This window comes from Aquarana catesbeiana, linkage group LG02 (assembly GCF_042186555.1).
Source record: "Aquarana catesbeiana isolate 2022-GZ linkage group LG02, ASM4218655v1, whole genome shotgun sequence".
NCBI classification, from domain to species: domain Eukaryota; kingdom Metazoa; phylum Chordata; class Amphibia; order Anura; family Ranidae; genus Aquarana; species Aquarana catesbeiana.
In genome coordinates, this window is record NC_133325.1 from 754,107,197 (window position 1) to 754,134,773 (window position 27,577).

Below are 27,577 nucleotides of genomic sequence, written 5' to 3' on the forward strand. Positions count from 1 at the left end.
GTTGCGGGAACGCAGCGAATTTACTGCGGGTTCCCGCATTGCAGTTCACACTGCCATATGCGAACTGCTGGGGAGTGTCATACAATGTTAATGACACCCCCAGTTCAGCCCGCATATCGCACTGCGAACTGACAATTCGGACATGTATCGGATCGCATAGGCGTGAACACCCATGCGATCCGATTCTGGTCCGAACAAAAAAAGGGTCCTGTGCGAGTTTGGACCGAATGCGGTGTGATATCAGCCATACTATCTGTATGGCTGATATCGCACAGCACAGACATCGCATGTGATGTGAACAGCAGTGCGCTGCGAATCACATACAATGTCTGCCACCACAGCAGTGTGAACCCAGCCATAACCACGCTCCCTGCAACCTCTTTTCATCTCGTGTAGTGCAATCAGGCATAGCCTACATGAGGGTGAAAAATGCTGCTCTGAATTCATGAGCTGTGAAGCATCATTGTCATCACATCTCAGAAAGCTGCATTAGGTGGACTTCAGTATTTAGCTCAACAGGTATTTGTGGGATTGCAGGGGGCTATTAGAAAACTCTATGTGCAAATAACTTTCCAATCCAGTGCTGCAGCACATATTTTTAAGAGGCCAACGTTGTACTTTTTCATTTAACTGCCAATTTTTATACCAAGGGCTTTGCGAGTTCGCAAAAAGATGTCTGGTGAAAAGATGCCTGTTAAGATGATCGGCGACATCTTGACAGCTCAGTTACCGCACATGCAACCATACATCCGCTTCTGTAGCTGTCAACTAAATGGTGCTGCACTCATCCAACAGAAAACCGATGAAGTGCCAGAGTTTAAGGAGTTTGTCAAGGTAAGAACATTGGGATGACCATCTCAGAGTGTTTATCATAAGATGACAGGCTTCCCCTATTCTTGTATATTATGTTTTCAAAGGTTACATTTTAGAAAATGTTTTTGTTATATGAGTGAGGCTAAAGAGCCATTTAACTCCTATATGAAAAGTTTTCTAAAGAAGATGTGTCCTTGCTGACAACTATTTATGGTGCTAAAAGCCCCCACAGACATAAGCTGAATATTTCCCAAAAGGAATGGGAGCTGTTTTAGGCTGAGTTAAGGTATAACTTGAGTTTTTCCCCCATTATGGAGATTCACCCTCCTGTGTTTTATTCTGATTATGTTTATCATAAAGTTTGAAAGTAGAAAAAAATCCCATATTTTGGGTTGTAACCAGAACAGGAATAGAGGGGAAATTTTCCAACTAGTTGTGATTTCCTCACTTTGGATGGATTTCCTTTCACTTCTGGTTTTGGCTATGGGACAAGAAAGTAAATAGAAATCTTCCTAATGGGACATGGGATGGAGAGAAAAACAAATGTAAAGGGTTACAACCCTTTGTTGTGCTAAATTTACAAAAAGTTTTGCCTTCAGTTCGCTTTAACAACCTCCCTCTTGTTTAAGCAGAGTTCCACCCAAAAGTGGAGCGTCCGCTCATTTGTCTCCTCCCCCCACTCCGGTGCCACATTTGGCACCTTTCGGGGGGAGTGGATACCTGTCCCTACTTCCGGGAGCGGTATCCTGTCCCCACTTCCGGGAGACCAGGCCGCGGCGCATTACGTCAGCAGCTCGGATCCCTCCACCTTCCCTCACCGCTAGGCCAGTAGGAGAGGGCAGCGGTTCCTCTCGCATGCACAGTAGGGACCCGGCGTGAAGCCGTAATGCTTCACTACAGGGCACCCTCACCGGCAATGGCGGCGGCAGCACCCGACAGCTGATGGAAACATCAGCTGGAGTGCCAACATCGCTGGCATCGCAATCCAGGACAGGTAAGAGTCAGCAGCTGCAGTATGTGTGGGGTGGGCGGACCTCCACTTTAAGAGGAGAAGTAATCAGACATGTTACAAAAAAAACAACTTGTTTGATCTTTGTTTTCTCTCTGAAAAGCTGGCATTGAAGGAGTCTTAACATTTATGTCAAAAAACATACACTGTACATCTCTGCAATACTTGACCATTTACCTGTCTTTTATCGCTTAAAAGTCCCTGCAAGTACAGGAAAATACCTGTTCATCTACCAGAAATGTAATCTGCTACTAATTTCTTCTTGTGGAATTACATCACAAGGCATTTTTTGGACTGAAATTGCAAGCCATAATGTCAGCCATACCCATTTTTAAAACACCACTGCATATGGACGAATTGTTCTGTAGTGCAAGAAGAGAACTGTGAGGGTCCTTCAGATAACAGGAATTGAGCACAGTACAGCTCGGTGTTCTGTGCACACTGACACAATGGATTGAAATGGCATTTTTTTTAACAAATATAACAAAACTCTTCCAATGTTTTTTTTTAACAAACCAAAAGGGAGAAAATAAGAGACGATCAATGTTGGGGTTTAAATGTACAGCCCTGGCCAAAATTAGAATGACACAAAATTTTTACAAAGTCTGCTGCTTCAGTGTTTTGTGCCTCTTGAGGATTGACCACGAGTTCTCAATGGTTTTAAGGTCTGGGGAGTTTCCTGGCCATGGACCCAAAAAAAAAAATTCGGTATCCCTTTTGCCTTATGGCAAGGTGCTCCATCATGCTGGAAAAGGCATTGTTCCTCAACAAACTGTTTTTGGATGGTTGTGAAAAGTTGCTCTCTAAGTATGTTTTTGTACCATTCTTTATTCATGGTTGTGTTCTTAGGCAAAATTGCGAATGAGCTCACTACCTTGGCTGAGAAGCAACCCCACGCATGAATTGTCTCAGGATGCTTTACTGTTGGCGTGACACAGGACTGATGGTAGCGCTCACCTTTTCTTCTGGACAAGGTTTCTTCCAGAAGCCCCAAACAATCAGAAAGGGGATTCATCTGAGAAAATGACTTTACCCCAGTCCTGAGCAGTCCAATCCCTGTACCTTTTGGCAGAATGTCAATCTGTCCCTGATGTTTTTTCCTGGAGAGAAGTGGCTTGTTTGCTGCCATTCTTGACACCCAGAAAGCCTCCATAAGGCTTCGTCTCACTGTGTGTGCAGATGTACTCACACATGCCTGCTGCCATTCCTGAGCAAGCTCTGCACTGGTGATGCCCCGATCCCCTTAGCTGAATCAACTGTAGGAGACGGTCCTGGCACTTGCTGGATTTTCTTGAGAGCCCTGAAGCCTTCTTCACAAATGCAGTGGAAATGTTTTTATTGGGATTAAGTTCATTTTCATGGAAGAGGAACTTTGCAATTAATTGCAATTGATCTAATCACTCTTCATAACATTCTGGAGTACATGAATGAATGAATGATTTGTATAGCGCTGCAGTTGCGAACTGAATCGCCTCAAGGCGCTGGATCCGTCCTGTGTTGTCAAGCTTCTCAGAAGAGGTAGGTCTTGAGTTTCTTTCTGAAGGCCTGATGGTTTTCTTCCATGCGAATGTGAGTAGGTAGCATGTTCCATAGCCGTGGTCCTTGGACTGCGAATCTTCATTCTCCCTTTGTTTTGTAGCGGGTTTTTGGAACGAGGAGGAGGTTATGGTTAGAAGATCGAAGACTGCGATTCGGTGTGTATCGTTTTATTTTCTCTCATATGTAGTGAGGAGCGTTTCCGTATATGCATTTGTGGGTGAGGCAGAGGGTCTTGAAAGTTATCCGATTCTTTACGGTTAGCCAATGTAGGCTCCTCAGGGAAGGGGAGATGGATTCCCAGGGTTTTTTCCCTGTTAACAGTCTTGCCGCTGTGTTTTGGATGAGTTGTAAGCGCGCAAGCTGATATTGGGGTAGTCCTATGTAGAGGGAGTTTGCGTAGTCGAGTCTGGAATTGATGATTGTTCCAACTACTGCTGCTTTGTCCTCTTCTGGCACGAATGGGATGAGTCTACGTAGCAGGCGGAGGAGATGGTGAGATCCGCTAACTACTGATCCTATTTGTGCATCCATTGACATTTCTGAGTCAAAAATGACTCCGAGACTCTTGGCTTTAGTGCTTGGTGAGATGGTCTGTCCAAAGATGGTGGGAGTTGTCCATGGGGTCTTAGTTTTGGAATTTTGGTTTCCGTGTAGGAGAAGAAGCTCTGTTTTTGATCCGTTGAGTTTGAGAGAGCTAGTAGTCATCCAGTCGTCTATCAGAGTGAGGCATTTTTCTAGTTGCTGAAGGTGGTCTTTTTCCCCGGTGATGCGGAGGTAGAGTTGGGTGTCATCAGCGTATGAGTGGAAGCAGAGGTCCGATTTTCTGATGATTTTGAGGAGTGGGCGGATGTAGATGTTGAAGAGCACTGGTGATGAGGGTGAACCTTGAGGGACTCCACAAGAGATAGTGCGGGTTTCAGAGTAGAATTCTCCTAGTTTCACTGTCTGAGAGCGATTCCCTAAGAAGGATGCGAACCATTGTAGATCTGAATCTGTGACTCCTACTACCTCTGTGAGGCGAATGAGTAGAGTATTGTGGTCCACTGTATCGAACGCTGCACTGAGGTCCAACAGTATCAGCAGACAAGATTCTCCATCATCAGCTGCTTCGAGGGCGTCATCCCATATTTTGAGGAGTGCCGTTTCTTCTCCATGGCCTGGGCGGAAGCCTGATTGCAGAGGATCCAGGAGATTGTGTGTGTCCAGGTGGTGTTGTAGCTGTTGTACTACTGCTTTCTCCATAATCTTGGAAATGGTGTTGAGGCTTGTTATCGGTCTGCGATGGTTAAGGTCCTTAGGGTCGAGGTTGGGTTTCTTTAAGAGGGGTTTGACGATGCCATGTTTGAAGGCAGTTGGGACAGTCCTTTCTTTGAATGACTGGTTTATGAGGTGAGTTATAGTAGGAGCCAAGATGTTGGAGCATTCTTTTAGGAGTTTTGTGGGAATGATGTTGTTTGGTGATGTGCTGTCTTTAAAGCTTCTGATGATGTTTTTGGTGGTGTCAGTGGTGATTGGGATCAGCGAAAAATTCGGTGCTTGTGTGATGATTGTATCGATTTTTTTCTTTTTGCTTTAGTTGGATGAGGTTGGTTGTTTTTTTCTGTTTAATTGATTTCTGGATGTTGTCAATTTTGTCGATAAAAAAATCTGATAATTCATTGCAGAATTCCTGGGTTTCGTTTCCTGGGGGATCTAGGCAGGTAGGGTTCATAGTCTTAGTGACTATTTTGAAGAGTTCCCGAGGGCGGTTTGGGCTGTTGAGATGGTGTTTGAGAAGTGTTCCTTTTTTGCTCTGAAGATTGCTTTGTGATATTTATCCGTGAGTGCTTTGTAGTTTGTGTGGTTTTCCTTTGTGGAGTTTCTTCTCCAGGCTCTTTCAGCTCTTCTGCGTTCCTGCTTTAGTGAAGTAAGAGTGCCGTTAAACCATCCAGAGTTTTTTTTTGTGGTTGTGTGTTCTACGTTTTGGAGCCACTGAGTCCGCTGTTTGTAGTAATGCCTTGTTTAAGGAGTTGAGTGTTTGTTCCGTTGAGTGGTTTAGGTTTAGCATTGCTATTTTGTTTGATAGTGTGGTTTTGAAGAATTCGGAGTGTAGTTTCTTCTGAGATCTTGTCCAGCGTGTTGTATTTGCCTGTTTCCGTTTTTGGAGAGTGGTGTTGGTGGCGATTTCAAATTTGATAGCGTGGTGATCCGTCCAAGGTAGCGGTAGGTTGTTGGATATGTTGACGTCCATATTTTGTTTGAAGATGAGGTCCAGAATGTGTCCTGAACCATGTGTAGGAGCAATTATCAGTTGCTGAAGACCTAGTTCTTTCAGTTGGTTAATGCAGGCGTTGGCGATAGGGTCTTGGGCGGAGTTTGCCCAGAGGTTGAAATCTCCAAGTGCCAAGAAGTTTTTGGCTTTTAGGGTGTGCGTTGACATGAATTCTGTGAGGGGTGTAAGGAGATTGGTCTTCGGTCCTGGTGGTCTGTAACATAGAAGTATGTGGATAGTGTCTTGGGGTGTTGTTTGAAGATGTAGGGCGAGTGTCTCCATGAAAGGCACTGAATTCTGTACAGTTGGTTTGGTGAGCGCGAGGTGAGATTTGAAGATCACTGCTAGGCCTCCTCCTTTTTTTCCTGTTCTGTGCTCCGTTAGGATCCTGTAGTTCTCAGGTACTAATTCGGTTAGGATGGCGTTGCAGTCGGGTGTTAGCCAACTTTCCGTGATGAAGAGGCAATCTATGTTGTTTTGGGTGATGAAGTCGTGTACCTCCAGTCTGTGCTTGACTGCAGATCTGGTGTTGATCAGTGCGCATGCTAATTGTTGTGGTTGGATTGTTGTCTTCATATATTTGATGGTTGATTGTAGGTTGTTCCTTAGCAGTTGTTTTTTCTGTAGTATTTTATGTACGGGAGTTGTTAATGTTGAGGTGGTATTTCTTAGCTTGTGGAGAGCGTCCGCTGAGTACTTGAAGTTGCACATGGCGAGAAAATTGCTGATGGTAGGATGATTCGGTGATGATACTGAAATGGCGATGGTGAGGTTGTTTAGGAATTGGTGGTCCTGAAGGGTGCCGCTGCTTCTGTTGCTGAGAAGATGATGGTCTGAAGAGTGCCGCTGCTTCAGGGTGGCGTAGATAATGGTGCGAATGGGACTGTGGTGGTGGAGGGGCCTACCGCACTCCTGTTGATCCAGAGGACGGCGAAAAACCCCTAGCTGAGCTAGCCAATTGCTACAGCAGAGGAAAAAATTCCTTCCTGACCCCCGGAGGCGATCGGACTGAGGTCCCTGGATCAACTGCTGGATGGGCCCGCTACATACCTGACCCGGGTAGGTCGGTGATGAGAGGGGGAGGGGTGGATGTCGGGCAAGAGCGGGCACTGTGTTGACCTAGGCTAGTACTTACTGGTATTGCGCCACGTCTGGAAGGATCATGAAGAACGTCGGTGCAAGGCCTGAGCTGGGGATTGTCCTGCTCTCAGTATCACCGTGTGCTCTGCGGTGAGGTCCGGTGTGTCGGAGGTGATGTTGGGGGTATGGATGGCACGCTGCCCGCGTAGAGAGAGGGGTGAGCTGCGGAGGTGGGCCGGGGCTAGGCCGCAGCCGTGGTCTGTCCCCCGAGCCTAGTGGCTAGGGATGAGGTGACTAGACGGCGGCTGCGGTGCACCTGGTGGGAGGGCTAGTGGGTCCCTGTGGAGTACTGCAGTGGAGTTGGGAGGGGCTCTGGGCGGTCGGTAGGGGGCTACGGCGCAACTGGGGTTACCAAGATGGCCGCCGGACTAGGCCCGAGCCATGGTGGGATCAATGCTGTAGAGGAGCACTGAAGGGTAGAGGTTGGGAGAGGGTGAGGTGGACCGGGGTCCCGGTGGGTCCTTCTGTGAGTGCGAGCGCGCTCAGGGTAGCTGGGGGGGGTCCTGCCGCCGCGTCTGGGTGTCCCAAGATGGCTGCCGGACTAGGCCCGAGCCCCGGTCTATCCTAGGTGATGATCCCAGACGCGGCAACGATCGCGTCAGCACTGGTGGTTAGGGTAAGGCGCGGGGGGGCTGCTGATCGGGTGGAGCGGGGGGAGGAAGGCGACCAGGCCGGGCTAGGGCAGCGCGCTAGGCTGGAGCCGCGGTGGGTCCTGGACTGGAGGCTGGATGGCTGGACAGACGTCCAGAGGCGGCGGTAGCGGCCGGCGCGATGGAGGTGGGGCCGGGTTGATCCGCTACCGTTCCTGGATGGAGCTTGGGCTGCTAGGGGACCCAGTCGGACGGCTGAGAAACTGCTGGGGAGCCGAGGCGGCGGTAGCGGCCGGCGCAATGGAGAGAGGGGATCGAGGTGAGCCGCTACCGTTCCTGATGATGTTAGGGCTGCTTGGAACCCGGTTAGTCAGCTGAGGTCTGCAGGGAGCGGGGGATCCTAGAATCCTGGATGGCCGGATGGCCGGTGCTTCTAGCACCCACGACTGTAGTCTGCACTTGCTCTGACAGCACTCACACTGACACTGTCATAAAAACTGTGGCAGCAGATTTTGTGAAAATTAATATTTTGTGTCATTCACAAAACTTTTGGCCACAACTGTACTTTAAATATGCCTCTTCTTGGCCCTCTCCAAATGTCAAATTCTGGGCATGGATCATGCCTACACTTTGAACCACCAGCCATGGCTGTGGTGGTCTTACATGTCCTATGTCTAATGTAGGTAAACAAGGGCTTCATCCCCAAGTAATGTGGAGAAAGATTCAGTAATAGAATGGGCCTATTGCCTAATTTGTGAGTTACAGAATATGGAGGTAATTACGCTTACCACATTTATCTGATTTATCTTTTTTTTTTGTTTTTTTGTTTTTTTGTTTGTTTTTTATGTGTCTATAGATTTAATGACATGTATGTAAAATAATTACAGCTTTATTAACCGAAAATACAATTTAAAACATTTTAAAAAGTTATGCATGGGTGGTATTTTTGACTTTTGCACAAATGCTGATACATTTTTCACATATTTTCACATATTTTCTTGTCCCTACAGAGGTTAGCTATGGACCCTCGTTGTAAAGGAATGCCTCTGTCCAGCTTCATTCTTAAACCTATGCAAAGAGTAACTAGATACCCTCTTATCATTAAAAATGTAAGTAACCAGCTTCATAATGTAAGATCTCACCTTTAAAATCCAACTCCGGACATAATTTTGCTTTTTAGTATTAGATACAATAAGAAAAGGTTGTACCTGTTGATGAGATTTGCTGTTCTGTTTGTGCTCAAATTTTTTCCTAAACATGCTGGAAGGCCTTATTTATAAATGGCATCAATTTCATGTAGGCGCTGCCCTAAAACTACACCTACTGAGAAGACCAACTCAGATTTCCTAGCTGTAAAAATCCATGAAAGCATGATTTATGTTATCCATATATATGGAAGACAACCGAGAAATCAATAGTAGAAACACGCTTCATCACCAAAAGTTTTTTTTGAAGAAGATTAATTCTTAACTCCTCCAAAAATATAAATGTATACAAAATATCTCTAGTCTTAATACTTAAAAAAAAAAAGCCTTCTCTGATCACATAACCAATGTCATGTGGCAATTGCTGACAAGGTTCATTGTGGGTGGTGCATCTGTGGTTTGCAGTTTGGGGCTAAACGGGACTCCATAATGGCATCACCTCCAGAAGTGTAAGAAGAATTGGCAGCTGAGAGAATTGTGCTATAGTAAGGCAGTGATGTGGAGAATATTGTAACCTTCGAGGTTACTAACATGCAAGTACCTCTACTTCTTTTATTGTCACATGAAGACTGACTACTTTTTTTCTTTCAAAACCAGATTTATATTTAAAATCTGAAGCCTGGTTGTCTAACACAGATTAATTAGCATGATTTAGCATAAAGTGACTTCCGTCCTATTTTAATTTAGAAAATGTAACCTTATCATATAATTCCCAATTAGAAGCAGCAGAGCATTTCTGCGAAGTGACCATGAGTGCCTAGGTACGCTTGTCCTTCCAGCTTCACTGAAGCCCATCCAGACTTTGATATTGTATTGTTTATGATCACTTATTGGGTGTTACTGGTGGTTAAGTGTAAGAGCTTGGGTAGCTGCCCAGTGATATCTAGCAGCTCCACTAATGATGGCTGCTTTACAGTGGCATAAAATGGATGTAAAAAGTTGGCCTTAAAGCGGAAGTTTAAAAGAGGAGGTCCAGCCCCAAAAAAATAATGTAAAAGTCAGCAGCTACAAACACTGTAGCTCCTGGCTTTCAATATTAAGGCACTTACCTGTCCAGGGAGCCCACGATGTTGACACCGCAGCCGATCTTCGGATAGACTCCCAAGTGCTGCCGCCATCCCTTGTAAGGGAACCAGGCAGTGAAGCCTTTAAGTTTCAATCCTGGTTCCCTACTGCGCATGCGCTAAGCGAGCTGCACTTTCTAATTTGCCCAGCGGCGGGGGGGAAGTAGGAGGGGGACCGAACTTCCGGAAGATTGGGCTGCGGCCCGTCTCCCGGTAGTGGGGAAGGGGACCTATCATAAATGGGTCCCCATCCCCCCCTCCCCCCCTGAAAGGTGCCAAATGTGACACCGGAGGGGGGAGGAAGCATAGTTCAACTTTTGGGTGGAACTCCGCTTTAAGCAGAAACTAATTAACTCTAATCTTACTCTGTGCCATATTCTAAGGCTGATCTATCTAGCCCTGTAAAGCAAAAGTCTCTGTACTTACCTGTTCTGCAGGCAATCTGGTCCCACGCTGAGCTTTCGGCGGTGACCTCACTGTGTAGGCGTGTGCAGGAGAGGTAGCCAACAACGGAAGCTTTATAGTAGCTATGGGTGACATCCCTTCCCAAGCATTTCCCAGCCTTTGTCAGTTCTCTCCTGCACACAGCTTCCGCCTCTGGAAACCAGACCGGATGGGCTGCAGAAGAGGTAAGTATAGCGTTCTTTGTTTTACAGGGCTAGATAGAGTAGAATAAAGTTAGTTAGTTTTTGCCTAATCTTCCACTTTAAAATTGGATCGCACCACTACGTTTTTTTTTTTTTTTATATTTTTCACACTCAAGACCAGGGTAGGATATCAGCAACATGCTACAGTAAATGTAGCACCTTATACTATAACACTAACACCCTCATTGGGTTCCTGACAGAAGTATTGTACATGGGCTACTTTTGTTTCCAACCAATACTAAGATGCTCCCTTTTTTCCTATTGGTTTGTATCTATATACTGTGGCTTGGTTACCTCTATCTATTGTACTGGGAATGCTATCTGTATTTGTTATGACTGTGCTCTTTACCTGTCTGCACTTAATTTTGGAAAAGTGTAAAGCTTTATTCTTTAAAAAAAAAAAAATTGACCTAGACAGAAAAGCAGCCACATAATGCCTACCAGAAGTACAACTGACTTGTCTGACAAAGCTTGAAGGATATATATAAGATCTGGATACTCTTAAAGTGGACTGCTTCAAACGTATCCAGATCTAATATTTGCAATGTTGACTTATCTTCACTGATGCACAACAATTCAATGACATATAAATCTGTTATAATCTCCAGATTATAGAAAATACACCTGAAAATCACCCAGATCACAGTCATCTGAAACAAGCACTGGAGAAAGCAGAGGAGCTGTGCTCTCAAGTTAACGAAGGTGTCCGCGAAAAGGAGAACTCCGACCGACTTGAGTGGATACAGGCACATGTGCAATGTGAAGGCTTGTCTGAGGTTCGTCTCTAGAGGGGGCTGCTGAGCTCACACTTCTCACTAGACCAGTGGTTCTCAACCTGGGGGTCGAATGATGATTTTGCAGGGGCCACCAAATGCTGGGCCATTCCTGAAGCCCGCACCGCTCTCCCAGCCTTTTCGCAGCCGCCCATTCAGTTCACGGCATGGCTGGGGGGCGGAGAATGGAGGTCAGCTGACTGGTGAGGAATGTGAAGTGGGAGGGGCTGGAGTAGACCCTATCTCCTGATTTCGGCATAGATGTCACTGCTGCGAGACACCACAAAGTCGGAGACACAGTGAGTAACACTACCTGTGATCATAGTTGCCATTAAAAGTCCGCGCTACATTTCTCGGATGAGCAGATGACCTTGATCAAGAAAACTAAGTTGGCGGATCAGAACTCCCCCCGGCACTGCCACTGATCCCACCCCCCCCAGCACTGCCACTGATCCCCATCCCCCCACCAGCGCTGCTACTCATCCCATCTCTCTGCCAGCACTGCCACTAATCCCTTTCCCCCCATCCCCCCACCAAGGAGTTATGCCCCGTACACACGATCGGAAATTCCCCCAGCAAAAGTCCGATGTGAGCTTTTGGTCGGAAATTCTGACCGTGTGTATGCTCCATCTGACTTTTGCTGGCGGAATTCCCGCCAGCAAAAGATTGAGAGCAGGTTCTCTATTTTCGGTCAGAAAAAGTTCTGATCGGAAATTCCGATCGTCTGTACAAATTCCGACACGCCAAATTCCTAGGCATGCTCGGAAACAATTCGACGCATGCTCGGAAGCATTGAACTTCATTTTCTCGGCTCGTCGTAGTGTTATACATCACCGCGTTCTTGACAGTCAAAAGTTCAGAGAACTTTTGTGTGACCGTGTGTATGCAAGCCAAGCTTGAGCGGAATTCCATTGGAAGAACCATCCAAGTTTTTTCCGACGGAAAATCCGCTCGTATGTACAGGGCATAAGAGAAGGAATAAAAATAAAGGATACATGGAAGGGAGAGGAAAAGAGGGGAGGAACAAAGAAAAAGGGAGAGAAAGAATAAGAGAAATAACAAGAAAGACGGCTAGAGAGATGGATGGGGGAAAAAAAACAGGAAATTACAATAGAGAGAGATAAAAGGCAAAGAAAGGAGAACAGAGTGGTACATCCTAAAATGTACCATAGGGGTCTTATTACTGTACGAGTGGAAGGGACTCGGGGAGCACTAAATGTCTGTGGGTTAGGGGTGCAAATTACTTGTCTTGCCTTGCGTGCTGACAACCCACGCTACGAAAAGTCCCCGCAACTTGGGAAATGTTATCAAGGGGTCACAGCACTGGTGAGGTTGAGAACCACTACACTAGACAGTTAAAGGGGTGCTCTAGAAGATATGTGGCCGTAGTAGATCATAGCTTTTAGTTCTAAACCTTGAAAATAAAGCTCATCCTCCATATTTGCAAAAGGTGACCCTAAAGTGGCATCAGTCAGGACAGATGCAGCATTTTTTAGAGCAGCCACATGTTATCTTCTCCCCCCTATTGCAAGGAAAGTAGGCAAAATTATTATACCTTGGTTATATCTGTTTTGCTTTAGCTGATTTCGAAAGCATCACAATTTCCATTAGACAAGAAATCTTGAACATGTTAAGCTAAGTGCTCAAGATAAACTTCTAGCATTCTAACACCAGATCTTTGAATAGACCTGTCAGATGAGAATGTCCCATGTGGGATATTGCTCTGGCTTGTAAACCCAACCTAGTAGCGTATAAAACCGTCGGCAAAGGGGAAGTTGGTGTGTGTGTGTGTGTGTGTGTGTGTGTGTGTGTATATATATATATATATATGTGTGTGTGTGTGTGTGTGTGTATATATATATATCTAGATATATATATCTAGATAGATATATATATCTATAGATAGATAGATATTGCAAGGGCCCTGCTTTTTTCCCCACATACATTAATAGCTTCTATCATATCCATAGCTTACATTTTTTTTTTTTGCTAATCCTATGCAGAGATTATGCTGATAAAAGTTTAGATATATGGAACCAACAAGTTTCAGCTGATGTTTCATTTCAATATGATCAGAAAAACAGTGTTGCAAGTCCCTAAAAATTCTATTAAAAATATAAAAAAACAATATATAGTAAACATATATAATAATAAAATCAGTGCAAAATAACTTCTAGTTCAAGTCCCAAATTGAACATGTGAAGTTCCTGAGCGAAACCAACCTTACTTATTCTTGTGAAAATGGTGATGTGCCCATAAACGCACTGCATGCAGTCCACTTCGAAGTGCCCACGAATATTTGAACTCCTTACCAGAAATGTGGGATCTCAATATTATAAGAGATCCAAAGCGCCTGGCTGTCATGCAGCTCTGTCTCCACAGGTACTCCAGTGCCTCAGTAAATAACATCACAACTCCTATGAAGGAGAAAGAGACAAATCCCATAGTGCAGTATTCAAAACATCACCGCATTTGTTATAAAGATACCACTCACATGAACTATGTAGAGATCAGCATGTATAGCGAAACTATCACTGCCAATCCACTGGCGTGCGTAATGACTTCATGGGCCAGGCCCCGTCCAACATGTTTTATTGCTAAATTGACATCCCTAGGTGAGGAGGACTGTACATGTAGCATGGTGGAAAAGGTGGAGTTAGCCTTTAACGTTTATGTTGCCTTTCAAATGTAGCCACTGTGAGAAGTCTCTTCAATTTAGAAGACCACGGTCATAACTATGACTTTAAGAACTGAAATAATCAGATTTACTAAGGTAATTTAATATATTTTGTTTGGCAAAACCAATTGCTCTGCATGGTTTACAGGCGGTCAAAAAGGTGGCAAAAGGAGTAGAACTTTAGCAGCCATTTTTCCTGTAGTCACTCATCAGAGGAATGTATACCATGATTTTAGAGAGGAGGGCTCAACTGTGCATATGGAAGATGCTTGCAGCTATAAGATAAGGGTAGGACATGTATGTGGGACGTTTATCGAGGTGCTTAAATTTCTGCCTAAAGTTTGATTCAATATGCCATCACAATTTTATTCCTGTCATTAGAAAGGAAGGAGGTCCTGTCCTCAACCAACTTTGCTGGTATCTGTAGCATGATGGTAGGATCCCGGTCTTCCCTCTTCCACTGTGTGGTCTTACCTTCTCCTGTGATGGGTGGATCTTGCCCTACTGGGCAGGCCATTTCTTCCCATAAGGAATGTTCTTTGCACTGCCTACATGCACTGTGTTCTTTAACAGGACTATAGTATAGGTCTGTTATGGCTTCCATGTTACTAGAGAGAGAGGATAGTGTGGTACCTAAACTATTCCAAAATGATACGTTTCCTTCAGCTTCTAACTTGAATCTTTTCTGTGTTTTTCACTTTTAGCAATTAGTTTTTAATTCTGTGACGAACTGTTTGGGCCCGCGGAAGTTTTTGCACAGTGGTAAACTATACAAAGCAAAGAGCAACAAGGAATTATACAGTTTTCTTTTCAATGACTTCCTGCTGCTGACCCAAATCATCAAGCCGCTTGGATCATCCGGCACTGACAAAGTCTTCAGCCCTAAATCCAATCTCCAGTACAAGATGTACAAAACAGTGAGTGAATATCTCATATTGTGTAGGAGTATATGTTCTGTGTGTGTATTACTGTTAGGAAAGAATTGTTAGTTCCACCACTGAATTATGGGTAGATGTCAACGACTTTGTAAAGTGCTGCACAATACACCCGTCCACTTTATTAGGTACACCTGTTCAATTGCTTAGTAACACAAATTGCTAATCAGCCAATCAAATGGCAGCAACTCAGTGCATTGAGGCATCTAGATGTGGTGAAGATGACTTGCTGACGTTCAAACCGAGCATCAGAATGGGGAAAGAAAGGGGATTTAGGTGACTTAGAACGTGGCTTGGTTGTTGGTGCCAGACGGGTTCGTCTGAGTATTTAAAAAAGTGCTGATCTACTGGGATTTTCATGCACAACCATCTCTCGGGTTTACAGAGAATGGTCCGAAAAAGAGAAAATATCCACGAGCGGAAGTTGTGTGGACGAAAATGCCTTGATGTTGGAGGAGAATGGGAAGACTGGTTCGAGGTGACTGGCAACAGTGACTCAAATAACCACTTCTTACAACCAAGGTATGCAGAATACCATCTCTGAACACACAACACATCAAACCTTGAAGCAGATGGGCTACAGCAGGAGAAGACCACACTAGGCGCCACTCCTGTCAGCTAAGAACAGGAAACTGAGGCTACAATTTGCACAGGCTCAACAAAATTGGACAATAGAAGATTGGAAAAATGGTGCCTGGTCTGATGAGTCTCGATTTTAGCTGCGACATTCAAATGGTAGGATCAGAATGGAGTAAACAACATGAAAGCGCATGGATCCATCCTGCCTTGTACCAGCGGTTCAGGCTGGTGGTGATGGTGTAATGGTGTGGGGGATATTTTCTTGGCACACTTTGGGCCCCTTAGTACCAATTGAGCATTGATTGAAACGTCACGAGTATTGTTGCCGACCATATCCATTCCTTTATGACTACAGTATTATCCATCTTCTGATGGCTCCTTCCAGCAGGATAATGCACCATGTCACAAAGTTCCAATCATCTCCAACTAGTTTCTTGAACATGACAATGAGGTCCCTGTACTCCAATGGCCTCCACAGTCACCAGATCTGCATCATGGATGTGCAGCCAACAAATCTGCAGCAACTGCGTGATGCAATCATGTGCATATGGACCAAAATCTCAGAGGAATGTTTTCAACACCTTGTTGAATTTATGCCACGAAAAATTAATAAAGTGGCCGTTGAGTGTATGTCCACGGTATAGGTGGCTAAATAAGCGGCATTGACACTGTCTGTCCCAGAGCAATTGGAATGGGAGGGAGTAGGGAGGTGTCATGACTCCGATTTTGCCTAGTACAGAAATAGGCCTTCATTTTATAACAGTGCAGCCTTTTCTCTTGGTTTTCCTTAGTTTTTTTTTTAATAGTTACTTGCATTCGCTCCCTCTCAGTCAGTAGTGTTAGCCTGAATGTCAGAATATAAGGCCACCCTGAATCTAGCCTGAGTGCAGTGCTGATAACAAATACTTGAGTTACAGTCCTGTAACAAGGTGATGTGAGGATTACAGGACATACAGTGGATAAAAAAGTCTGCACACCCCTGTTAAAATGTCAGGTTTCTGTGATGTAAAAAAATGAGACAAAGATAAATCATTTCAGAACTTTTTCCAACTTTAATGTGACCTATAAACTGTACAAGTCAGTTGAACAACAAACTGAAATCTTTTAGGTGGAGGGAAGTAAAAATAAAAAACTAAAATAATATGGTTACATAAGTGTGCACACCCTTAATACTTTGTTGAAGCACCTTTTGATTTTTACAGCACTCAGTCTTTTTGAGTATGAGTCTATCAGCATGGCACATCTTGACTTGGCAATATTTGCCCACTCTTCTTTGCAAAAACACTCCAAATCTGTCAGATTGTGAGGGCATCTCCTGTGCACAGCCTTCTTCAGATCACCCCACAGATTTTCAATGGGATTCAGGTCTTGGCTCTGGCTGGGCCATTCCAAAACTTTAATCTTGTTCTGGTGAAGCCATTCCCTCAATGGTTTGAATGTACGCTTTGGGTCGTTGTCATGCTGAAAGATGAAGTTCCTCTACATGTTCAGCTTTCTAGCAGAAGCCTGAAGGTTTTGTGCCAATATTGACTGTTATTTGGAACTGTTCATAATTCCCTCTACCTTGACTAAGGCCCCTGTTCCAGCTGAAGAAAAACAGCCCAAAAGCATGATGCTGCCACCACCATGCTTCACGGTGGGTATGGTGTTGTTTTGGTGATGTGCAGTGTTGCTTTTGCACCAAACATATCTTTTAGAATTATGGCCAAAGAGTTCAACCTTGGTATCATCAGACCAGAACACATTTTGCCACATGCTTTTGGGAGACTTCAGATGTCTTTTTGCAAAATTTAGCCGGGCTTGGATGTTTTTCTTGGTAAGAAAAGGCTTTCGTCTTGCCAATCTACCCCATAGCCCAGACATATGAAGAATACGGGAGATTGTTGTCATCACACAGCCCGTACTTGCCAGATATTCCTGCAGCTCCTTCAATGTAGCTGTAGGCCTCTTGGCAGCCTCCCTGACCAGTTTTCTTCTCATCTTTTCATCAATTTTGGAGGGTCGTCCAGTTCTTGGTAATGTCACTGTTGTGTCATATTTTCTCCACTTGATGATAACTGTCTTCACTGTCTTCCATTGTATATCTAATGCCTTGGAAATACTTTTGTACCCTTCTTATGACTGATAACTTTTTAACAATGAGATCCCTCTGATGCTTTGGAAGCTCTCTGCGGACCATGGCTTTTGCTGTAGGATGCGACTAAGAAAATGTCAGGAAAGACCTATTAGAACAGCTGAACTTTATTTGGGGTTAATCGGAGGCACTTTAAAAGATGGCAGGTGTGTACTGACTCCTATTTAACATGAGTTTGAATGTGATTGCTTAATTCTGAAAACCGCTACATCCCCAGTTATAAGAGGGTACACTTTATGCAACCACATTATTTTAGTTTCTTATTTTTACTTCCCCCACCTAAAAGATTTCAGTTTGTTTTTCAACTGAGTTGTACAGTTTTTATAGGTCACATTAAAGGTGGAAAAAAGTTCTGAAATGATTTATCTTTGTCTTTTATGTCTCATTCTTTTACATCGCAGAAACCGGACATTTTAATAGGGGCATGTAGACTTTTTATATCCACTGTACCGCTAAAGTCATTGTTTAAGTTTTATAATCCTCCAGCAACCTGGACAGGGTGTCCGCTATCACACAGAATCTGGTGTAGCTGTGCATAGTAACCAATCAGCTTCTATCTTCAGCTTGTTCAATTAAGCTTTGACAATAAAACCTAGAAGCTGATTGGTCACTATTCATGGATTCATCCGATGTGCACTAGCTTTAGTAAATCCCCCCCATGTTACCAAAAATGCAGCAGTTACAATTTTGGATCTGGTGTGGTGCATTTGGCTGTCCATTCAAATGAGTAGACTGCATTAGGACTGCAGTAACTTCTAGCACAGTGGTGGCTGGTGGTACATTTTTGGGGGGGGGGCGGCAAACAATTCAGCCGCAGCCACCCCCAAAGCAAACCCCCCCCACCCTCGGTGCGGTCCGGTATGTAAGTAAGCCTGGCCCTTGCCCTATCTATGGATCGGGCAGCGCTATCCTCAGAGCGACGGGCCATGCGCCTCCTCCTAGGCCAATTGGAACGCTTCTCCTTTCAGTCAATTGGGAAAGGGGTCCCAGATCCACTCCCTGATTGGCCGGGAGGAGAATCAGTGTAACAATAGCGAATATTCATTCAGTTGTGTATTGTCACACAAATAGGTGGGCTGTGGGCGCAGTGCACACCCCTTTTTGAAGCCTATTAGAGCCTCTGGCTCTAATCACGTGCTTAAAAAAAGAAAAAAACCCTATTGGAATCCATGCGTCCAGCACCCTGGATGCATGGCTGGGGGGGGCAGCGCCACTGCGCCCCTAATGGACGGGCCCGCCACTAGCATAATGCTTGTATGCACTACAACTGATCGGCCTGGTGTGGACGAGCCTGTACTGTTCTCAAAAAGCCATGAACCTCATCTGTGCCATCACACAGCAAGAATTTATTATATTTCTCTGTGTTCTCATATTTTAAACAATTTAGGTATGGTATTAGTTAGTTTTGCAGTCAGTTTTTCATTCATCATCATGAAAGAAATGCTTTATGTCTGCAAATTGAATAGTAGCTGTTTTTCATTAGGTAGAAATGAATTGTTTAGTTGCTGCTGTTCTATATTTGAGCAGTTTATTTTGATATATATTACCATCAGATTTTTATTTAGTAGTGTTTTCCTAGGTATTTTGCGCAAGGGTTGTTCAAGAATTGTATGTGTTTCGTTTGATATCCAGCGTCTTTCAGCTGTTTGACAAGTCCACCAAACATGCAGGATTTAATATCAGTATGCCTTCTCTCTGCAGCCCATATTCCTGAATGAAGTGCTGGTGAAACTGCCCACAGACCCATCAGGGGATGAGCCCATATTCCACATCTCTCACATTGATCGGGTGTACACGCTACGGGCTGAGAGCATCAATGAGAGGTAAGGATACTTCTGCACTTTGAAGTTCCTATTCTTTACACACACTTCTATGTAAGTGTCTGCAAGTATGGTCACATGCCTTGTAAAGGTCTTGGGAAACCCTGAAGCTCAGGTAGCTCTAATAAGTGAACAACTGGGCTTGACCTCATCCCCTCCAACATCCTCTGTCAGTCCGTGAAGCTGTCCATAATATTGATTAACCAATAATGAAGCAAGGGAGGGGGCAGGGCCAAGTGTGACTTTGGGATGTTATTTTGGGGGGTAAAAAGAACTAGTTATGATTGAACTTGTGCAGACATGTGAATATTTCATAATTCAGGCAGTCCCCAGTTCTCTGATTTTTTTTTTTTTTTTTTTTGTGGGCCTGTTAGCATTTGTTTTTTTTGTGTTGCCCACCCCTCGGTTAGACAGCTGTTGGACATCCCAAAGGTAAAAGTGATTCTAAAACTAAAACATTTTTACCTTAATGCATTCCTTGCATTAGGGTAAAAAATGTTTAGGTTTCAGCGTCACACCCAGGCAGCTTTCCATGGAGGCATTGGACAGAGAGGAGGGGCACTGGTGGGGGACCCAAAAAGAGGAGGTTCGCGGCCGCTCTGTGCAATTCCATTGCAAAGAGCAGGTACATATAGACATGTTTGTTGGTTTTTCTTGTTTTTTTTTTTTTTTGGTTTTTTTTTTTTGGTTTTTTTTATTATTTACCTTTACAATCACTTTAAAGTCTTCCTGTGACCCTCAGTCAACGAAAAAGAAAATAGGATCTTTGTATTCTCCGTAAAATCATTTTCTTGGAGTCTATCTAGGGGCACAAGTCCCACCTCTGTGTTTATGATCATACTCTTGGTGCTGTTTTGCTACAGTTTTTTTTTTTTTTGTTTGCCACTGTTCAATCCTCCTGTAGGCAGCAGTAAACCCAGAGGTTAAAGACTTCCTGTGTCTCTCAGTAGACTCCAATAAAATGATTCTATGCTGAATACAAAAATCTCTTTCTTGTTATTAAAGCCCAGCTCTTGGCAAAAAAAAAAGCTGTGCATGCACTGAACGCTCACCCAATCCTCTGCTCCTCCAGCAAACGGCACTCCCCCATGATCCAGCGGTAGACTGTTCCTGACCTCCTCACATCCAGAGCAGGTCTGTAGGCATACTGATGTCAAGAACAGTCTACCGCACAAGATCGCTAGACCGCGGGGGGGGGGGGGGTTGGAGCCACAGGAACCGGTCTTGAGCTGGGAGGATTAGGTAAGTATCTCTCTATTCTCCAAAAACAAGCAGTTGAACCGTGCCCCACTGCATATGAAAACTTTTTTTTTTTTTTGCCTGGATTTGGGCTTTAATCTCCCATCTTGCCTGAGTCTATAATATACATTTTTTGAATTGACTTTTTAATGAAATATTGTACATCTAAATGTGTTAATTTTTGTTGTTTTTTAATGGAAATTTTTCATTTCCCATCACTATCTGTGTTGGTGGCAGCGGTCACCAGGACAAATAGAGAACATAAATCTCCCCAACAGGCAAAATAAAAAACCAGCAGGGATTTCAACTTAAGCAAGCGATACATGGATCAGTATTTGGCTGGTTCCGCAGGGACTAGGCAAATTTCTATCCATGTATGGGCACCCTGGTTGAACACAAGTCGATCTTTCAATAGACTTGTGTACATCCAGCCTGTCAGGTTTTTCCCGGACAATCAGTGCTGCCGGTTATAGCTGGCAACACTTATCATTGTGTTCTGCAGCCATGGAAGGCTCCCTGCTGGCAGAACACCCCCATCAACCCTTTGTTGTGTGACTGTGTTGTAGGGGAAATCAAGCAATTTTCTTTCTTTCCATGATTGAAAGGAATTGTCCCTGTTTAAAAAGTGGATAATAAACAAACTAGACAATGATTGGTCCTCCTTTATACTGAGTTCCCTTGCCTATTTATATCTGTTATATTGTTCTAGTAAATATGCAATATGTAATAAATGTAAGAAGCCTTGTATGCCTGTATAGACGGCTAGTGTCTCAGTAAGAATGAGGTTTGTGTATTTTCTTTGCAGGACAGCGTGGGTGCAGAAGATCAAAGCTGCATCAGAGTTGTACATTGAGACTGAGAAAAAGAAAAGGGAGAAGGCATATCTAGGTAACAAGCTTAATCATTACACTCATATGACGACAGCACAACCCTGGCCTGCAGCTAAGTACAGGGTTAAAACACATGTATATAGGAACTGTACAGGTACTCGATAAAAAACCCTTTGAAGCAATGCACATGTTTTCATGGTTTTTACCGCTGTGCTAGGTGACTGCAAAATATAAGGAGGGTAACTACGCTGTTTAGAATGTGCTATACCATTGTCCCACTTTGTCTCTGCTCTTCGGTCAGCTAGTGAACATCGCCCTTCCAAAGAAACTGCCTCTCCCATCTGTCATCTTTTAATGCTGGCATTCTCACTACAAGATAAACGAATTGATGGGCTTCAGCTTATGCAAGCATATAAATATTCAGGCTTAAATGCTTATAATTGTGCAGATCTACCTTTGAATGATTTAAATTTGCCATTTATTTAACTTTGCTTTCTGTGTGTGACCCTCTGACTCTACAGAGGTGTCAGAAGTCCCCTGATGTGTGCGTTACTTTCCTGTGGACTATCTGACCTCACACATTATTTTCCAGGTCTTGATGTGGTGCGGTGTGTTAGAACAGGCGTTTCACAGGACAGCAACTGTTAGGCTTCAGGTGACCTCTTATACTCAAGCAGATCTTGCTCAACCCAGTCATATCTGATTTCTTTAGAGTGGTTCTAAAGTCGGAAGATTTTTTTATCTTAATGAATTCTATGTGCAGCAGCCCCCCTAATACTTACCTGAGCCCCATCCCGATCCAGTGATGTTGCACAAGAGTCTCGGCTGTCCAGGACTCTCCCTCCTCATTGGCTGAGACAGCAGTGGGGCGCCATTGCCTCCCGCTGCTGTCAATCAAATTGGGTGAGCCAATGAGGAGAGAGGGGGTGGAGTTGAGCCTCGGCTCTGTGTCTGAATGGACACACAGAGCAGTGGCTCGGCTCGGGTGCCCCCATAGCAAGCTGCAGGAGGGAGGGACCCGAGAAGAGGAGCACAGAGCAGTAGAGTATGACCTGTTTGTTATTTTTAAACACAAACAAAAAACGAGACTTTAGTATCACTTTAATGTAAATTTTCAGTTGGTGTGTGGCAATAATATTACACGAGGATTTCAGAGAGATATTCCAGTTTGGATGTAAAATAAACTGGAAACCAGGTTTTGAAGGAATTCATAAGTGATGTAGGGTATAAATCTGGGGTTGAGTTTTACAGCTGCAAATAGATACACCCTGACCCCTCCAAGTAGCTTATTCATAAAACTGTGCAGAAAAGTGCTGATGGTGTGTTCAGTAGCTGTATTAAAACATGTCTACCAAGAGCGCCTTCAACTTAATTGTAGGCAAACAACTGAATGCACAGATAACATACATATACAAAAACTGTTTTAGTTGCCAAAGGATTTATAGAGAATTGTGTAAAGTTTATCGCTCAATTGCCACATCCATAATGTATATCCATAGAAACACAACCAAAAAATTATGGACTTTACTGGCAATGAAAGGGATCACAAATAATTCATAAAAAAAGATATTTATCTACAACCATATCAAAGTCCCAACCTCCTGTTCTTGTTTTATTTTTAATATCGTACAACCATATTAAAACCGCTTATATCACAAGCTGGAGTAGCAATTAAAAACAATACACAGATGATTTCATAGTGAATACAACTGCAGACTCACTATCACCAATATTAACTGCTTGCTGACCAGCGCACGACGATGTATGTCGGCAAAATGGCACGGCTGGGCGAATGGGCGTACCTGTACGTCCCCTTTAAGACGTGGCTTAGTGGGCACGCGCACCCACCGCATACTCCGTGAGCATGCCCGCGGGTCCCGCGGACTCGATGTCTGCCGGGGGCCTGTGATAGTGACACAGAGCGACAGAACAGGGAGATGTAAACAAGGCATTTCCCTGTTCTGCCTCGCAACATGACAGAGATCTACTGCTCCCTGTCATCAGGAGCAGTAATCTCTGTAATGTTGTAGTGAGCGCACCCCCCCCACAGTTAGAATCACTCCCTAGGGAACACACTTAACCCCATGATCGCCCCCTAGTGTTTAACCCCTTCCCTGCCAGTGTCATTTACACAGTAATCAGTGCATTTTTATAGCACTGATCGCTGTATAAATGTCACTGGTCCCAAAATAGTGTCAAAAGTGTCCGATGTGTCCGCCGCAATGTCGCAGTCATGATAAAAATCGCAGATTGCCGTCATTACTAATAAAAAAAAATTAATAATTAAAATGCCATAAATTTATAACTTTTGCGCAAACCAATCAAAATAAGCTTATTGCGATTTTTTTTTTTTTTTTACCAAAAATATTTAGAAGAATACATATCGGCCTCAACTGAGAAAGAAATTCTTTTTTTTTTTTTATATGTTTTCTGGGGATATTTATTATAGCAAAAAGTAAAAAATATTGCTTTTTTTTTCAAAATTGTCGCTCTTTTTTTTTTTTGTTTATAGCGCAAAAAATAAAAAATGCAGAGGTGATGAAATACCACCAAAATAAAGCTCTATTTGTGGGGGAAAAAAAGGACGTCAATTTTGTTTGGGTGCAACTTCGCACGATTGTGCAATTGTCAGTTAAAGCGCCGCAGTGCCGTATCGCAAAAAGTGCTCTGGTCAGGAAGGGGGTAAATTCTTCCGGGGCTGAAGTGGTTAAATTACTGTAAATATACTTGAGTTGGTTCATTAAATATATAGCTGTATTTTGAAATGGTGAGTCCTCATGGGTCAACGCATTTCTTTTGTTTAGCTTTCTCAGGACGCATGACAAATTCATCAGCAATTACTACATATCCAAAAACGGAAACCATATATATAGATTCAATACAAAAAATACTGCAGAAGATAATCATTTACAAATTGTATCCCATAATAATCATTTAAAAATTGTATTGCACCTCGTTCATGAGTATTTAGGTAGCGTAAGGGGCTGGGGTGAGCACCGGAGCAAAAAGAAGAGGTCAGGTGGACAGCAGGCGGCAGAAAAAACTGCCCTAATGATGTAACAATATCAGTGTAAGGAACTTTCTAAGTAAGGAGACTAACGGGTAGCATACCATAGGCCAAACGTGTTTACCTACCAAGAGGAGAAGTGACGCGGAAGAAATTTCAAGCATCAATCCATAATCAATACATTTAGCACATTCATCACCATATGATGTAGAAATATATAGCCATCTAAATAAAAAATACAGTGTATGTAGATATAAAGAATGTCACTGCACTGAAAGACTGTACTCAAACCAATTTTTTTGGTTTTGTTTCTATGGATATAAAGTCCTGAGATTCCTACAGCCATTCCACATAGCTCAGCCTGGCCTGGCCTGACAGTGAAGAAGACCTGATTATTCAGTTAAAGGTCTTCTCCCCACCCCCGCCCTGTGATTGGACAGTAGTTATAACAGCAAACTAATGAGCTCATCTCTCTGTCATCTCTCTGTCACTCTGCTCTCTTTTCCTATTAGCATGTCCCATGCACTGCAGCTCACCTTATAAGTTCCCTGTGCTGCTTTTCCATCCCCTCTCTGAGCTCTGCTGTACAGAGGGTACGGTAAACTGCAGAAGGCAAATACCAATCAAATTCCTGTACTTACACTGCTTGCTTTTAATTATAAAGCACAATAAATTATTTATGAATAGTTACAGAGCTGCTCTCAATTGTGTCTGTTATATCTGCCTGGAGCTTTAAAGGAGACCTATGACAATGGAAATATGTATTAACCAAGTGTAGGATGTGACAGCTGACAGCACAGGATGCGTTGGTAATGTATAACTGGCCCAATTAACTGGGTTAAACACACTTTGGGGGTACCTTAGCTGTCAGATTCTAAAAATTGGCTTGATGATTTTGTTTTATTTTATTTCTTTTTATTAGCAATGCTGGATGATATTGATGTAAAAAAAAAAAAAATCTTGGCGTCAAAATGCCACAATCTTAGCTGGATTTGGTTAGTACTGGAGACCTCATTTTGAAAGCCAAATATACAGTATGTAGCTGCACATTCCCGTGTCTGCAGTTACATGTATCATTAGGTTATGCAGAACAGTTATAGCTTCACATTAAGACATTGGAAGCTGCATATCATGCTGATTGTTCTTTTTCTTTCTAGTGCGTTCTCAGAGAGCCACTGGGATTGGGCGGCTGATGGTGAACATTGTAGAAGGTATCGAATTAAAGCCATGCAGGTCACATGGTGAGTACTTGTCGCTGTGAAGGTTTGTGAGGGAATGTCTTGATTCATTCTGGCTTTGATCAGAGGATTTAGAAATGAAAAAATATGTTCTGGTTGCTTGCTCTGTGTAGTTGAGGCAATGGTATTGCACAGAGTGGTCCCTTACCTTCTCTACCGGAGACCACCCCTGCCGACGCTGTCCCCTCCTCTTTCCTGCGGGTGTCTCCTCCGCAAACCTTGTGTTGAAGAGGCACGTGTGGGCGTGCTTCCAAGCTGAGCTGTGTGTATCCACAGACGCAGACACACACAGCGTGGGGAGGCCATGCCCCCCCGCCCCCTCCTCCTAACAGAAATTTACTGACAATAGCAGGGGCCTATGGCTCCCACTGCTCTCAGGGTCCCCTGTGAGACTAAGGAGAGCGAGCTGGTGTGCTGCAGATGGCACAGAACTGCATAAGTGAAGGTGTAAGTGTTTAGGGATGGGGGCATGAATAGTTAGTGGGGTGTTTTTTACCTAATGCAGGGAATGCTTTAGATCCAGGAAACAATAAACAAATCCTCAGTACAAGTAGTGAGCTCACTGGGCCATAAGGCTCCTAATGGAATGCATTAGGAGGTCTCTTTAACAGATTGTCCAATCCATGCAAGTGATCATAAAACACTTTATTAAAGTTCAGGAATGAAGTAAAATTCCACAAAGTATGACTCCAAAGGTCACTGGGATATCCAATTGCACAGTTAATGAAATTAGATTAGATATAGTAGTTGTTTCTTTGAACTGCACACAGAAACTGTGCTAAAAAATTATTTTGGGACTTTTAAAGTTGTTTTTCACTTAGCAATAAATGAGTATTTTTCATTTTATTTTTATTCCTATGTTGGATCATTTTTAATAGAATTATTCATTTTATGAATGATGAAAAAACTTTTTTGAACTATAGTATGTTAGCACTTTATAAGGTTCATAACACTGAATTTCATAAGTGAATTTTGTCTATTAGCATGTTGGCACTTTGTTTATATATGAAATGTGATGGATTTTATATAGGTTTATTTATTTATGAATGTATTACACTGTATTAACTTGAATTAAGAATATAAGTAAATAGTAATTTATTAGTAAATAATAGGACGTTAGCTCTTTATTTGTCTGCAGAGATGTGATCCATTCACCAGGTTTATTAGTTTCATGTACTAATTAGACTTTACATAGAAATATTGGTTGTTCACAGCACTGTCATCTTGCAGACATATGATTTAGGTTGGGTTAATCCCAATAGTGCAGCAGTGTAATACTTTATATAAAGATTTTGGCATGGCTCCATCTCATTGAAGAGTCTAATTAGCCCTCCTAGTTGTTATCTTGTGACTACAGAACAATTAGTCTTTATATCAGGGGTGCCCAACCAGCAGCCTGCAGGTCGCATGCGGTCCAAGAGAGTTCAGCATGCGCCCCCAGACATGTCTGGAGGGATTGCCGCACAAGCTTAGAAGCCACAGCGGCCGGCAGGGACAAATTAGGCCCAGGCGTGTATAGAGGGATACCGGGGATGCTGTTTTTTTTGTGTTTGTTTTTTTTTTGTAATCGCATCGGCAGCAGTGAATACAGGGACTCCCGATAGCGCCAGGCAAATAAATGCTGCATGACAGTATCTAGGGGGGTGCTGGGGTGGGCTACACCTCCCTGGGGCCACCGCCCACTTCCTCCCCATGCAGCACGGAGGTTGTAGGGGGGGGGGGCAACAGAAATCTGTAGGGCACAGTTCACCCCAGCACCCCCCTAATACAGCCGTGTGGCTGTGTGTTGCCCTCTTTTACTTTTATAATTAAAAAAAAATCACAATAAAAATAAAAACAATTTTACTCAGATAGGTACATTATTTATATCTCAGTGGTTGTTAACTTGTGATCTTCCCTACTTTTTCTGCTCATTGGCTATCCTTATTGTTAGTGTATTTTTATATGTGGCCCAAGACAATTCCGCTTCTTCCAATGTAGCTCAGGGAGGTCAAGTTGGATACCCCTGCTTTATAGAGTACAATAGAGAAATTGTTTGAGTAAATTAGCAAAAGACAACTGGGCAGGGCTGACACCACTAAAAAAAA

At 43.5% G+C, this 27,577-nt stretch overlaps 1 protein-coding gene across 4 annotated transcripts in view; it reads left to right on the plus strand.

Annotated features, from left to right (window-relative positions):
- Positions 1 to 27,577, plus strand: part of ITSN1 (intersectin 1) — a 260,698-nt gene that overhangs the window by 225,178 nt on the left and 7,943 nt on the right. For all 4 annotated transcript variants that reach the window (XM_073617164.1, XM_073617162.1, XM_073617165.1 and 1 more), the window contains 7 exons: positions 651 to 834; positions 8,353 to 8,451; positions 10,867 to 11,034; positions 14,413 to 14,625; positions 19,058 to 19,179; positions 21,221 to 21,303; positions 25,410 to 25,493. In XM_073617164.1, the coding sequence (XP_073473265.1) occupies positions 651 to 834; positions 8,353 to 8,451; positions 10,867 to 11,034; positions 14,413 to 14,625; positions 19,058 to 19,179; positions 21,221 to 21,303; positions 25,410 to 25,493 (953 nt within the window). The remainder of the gene's footprint in view (positions 1 to 650; positions 835 to 8,352; positions 8,452 to 10,866; positions 11,035 to 14,412; positions 14,626 to 19,057; positions 19,180 to 21,220; positions 21,304 to 25,409; positions 25,494 to 27,577) is intronic.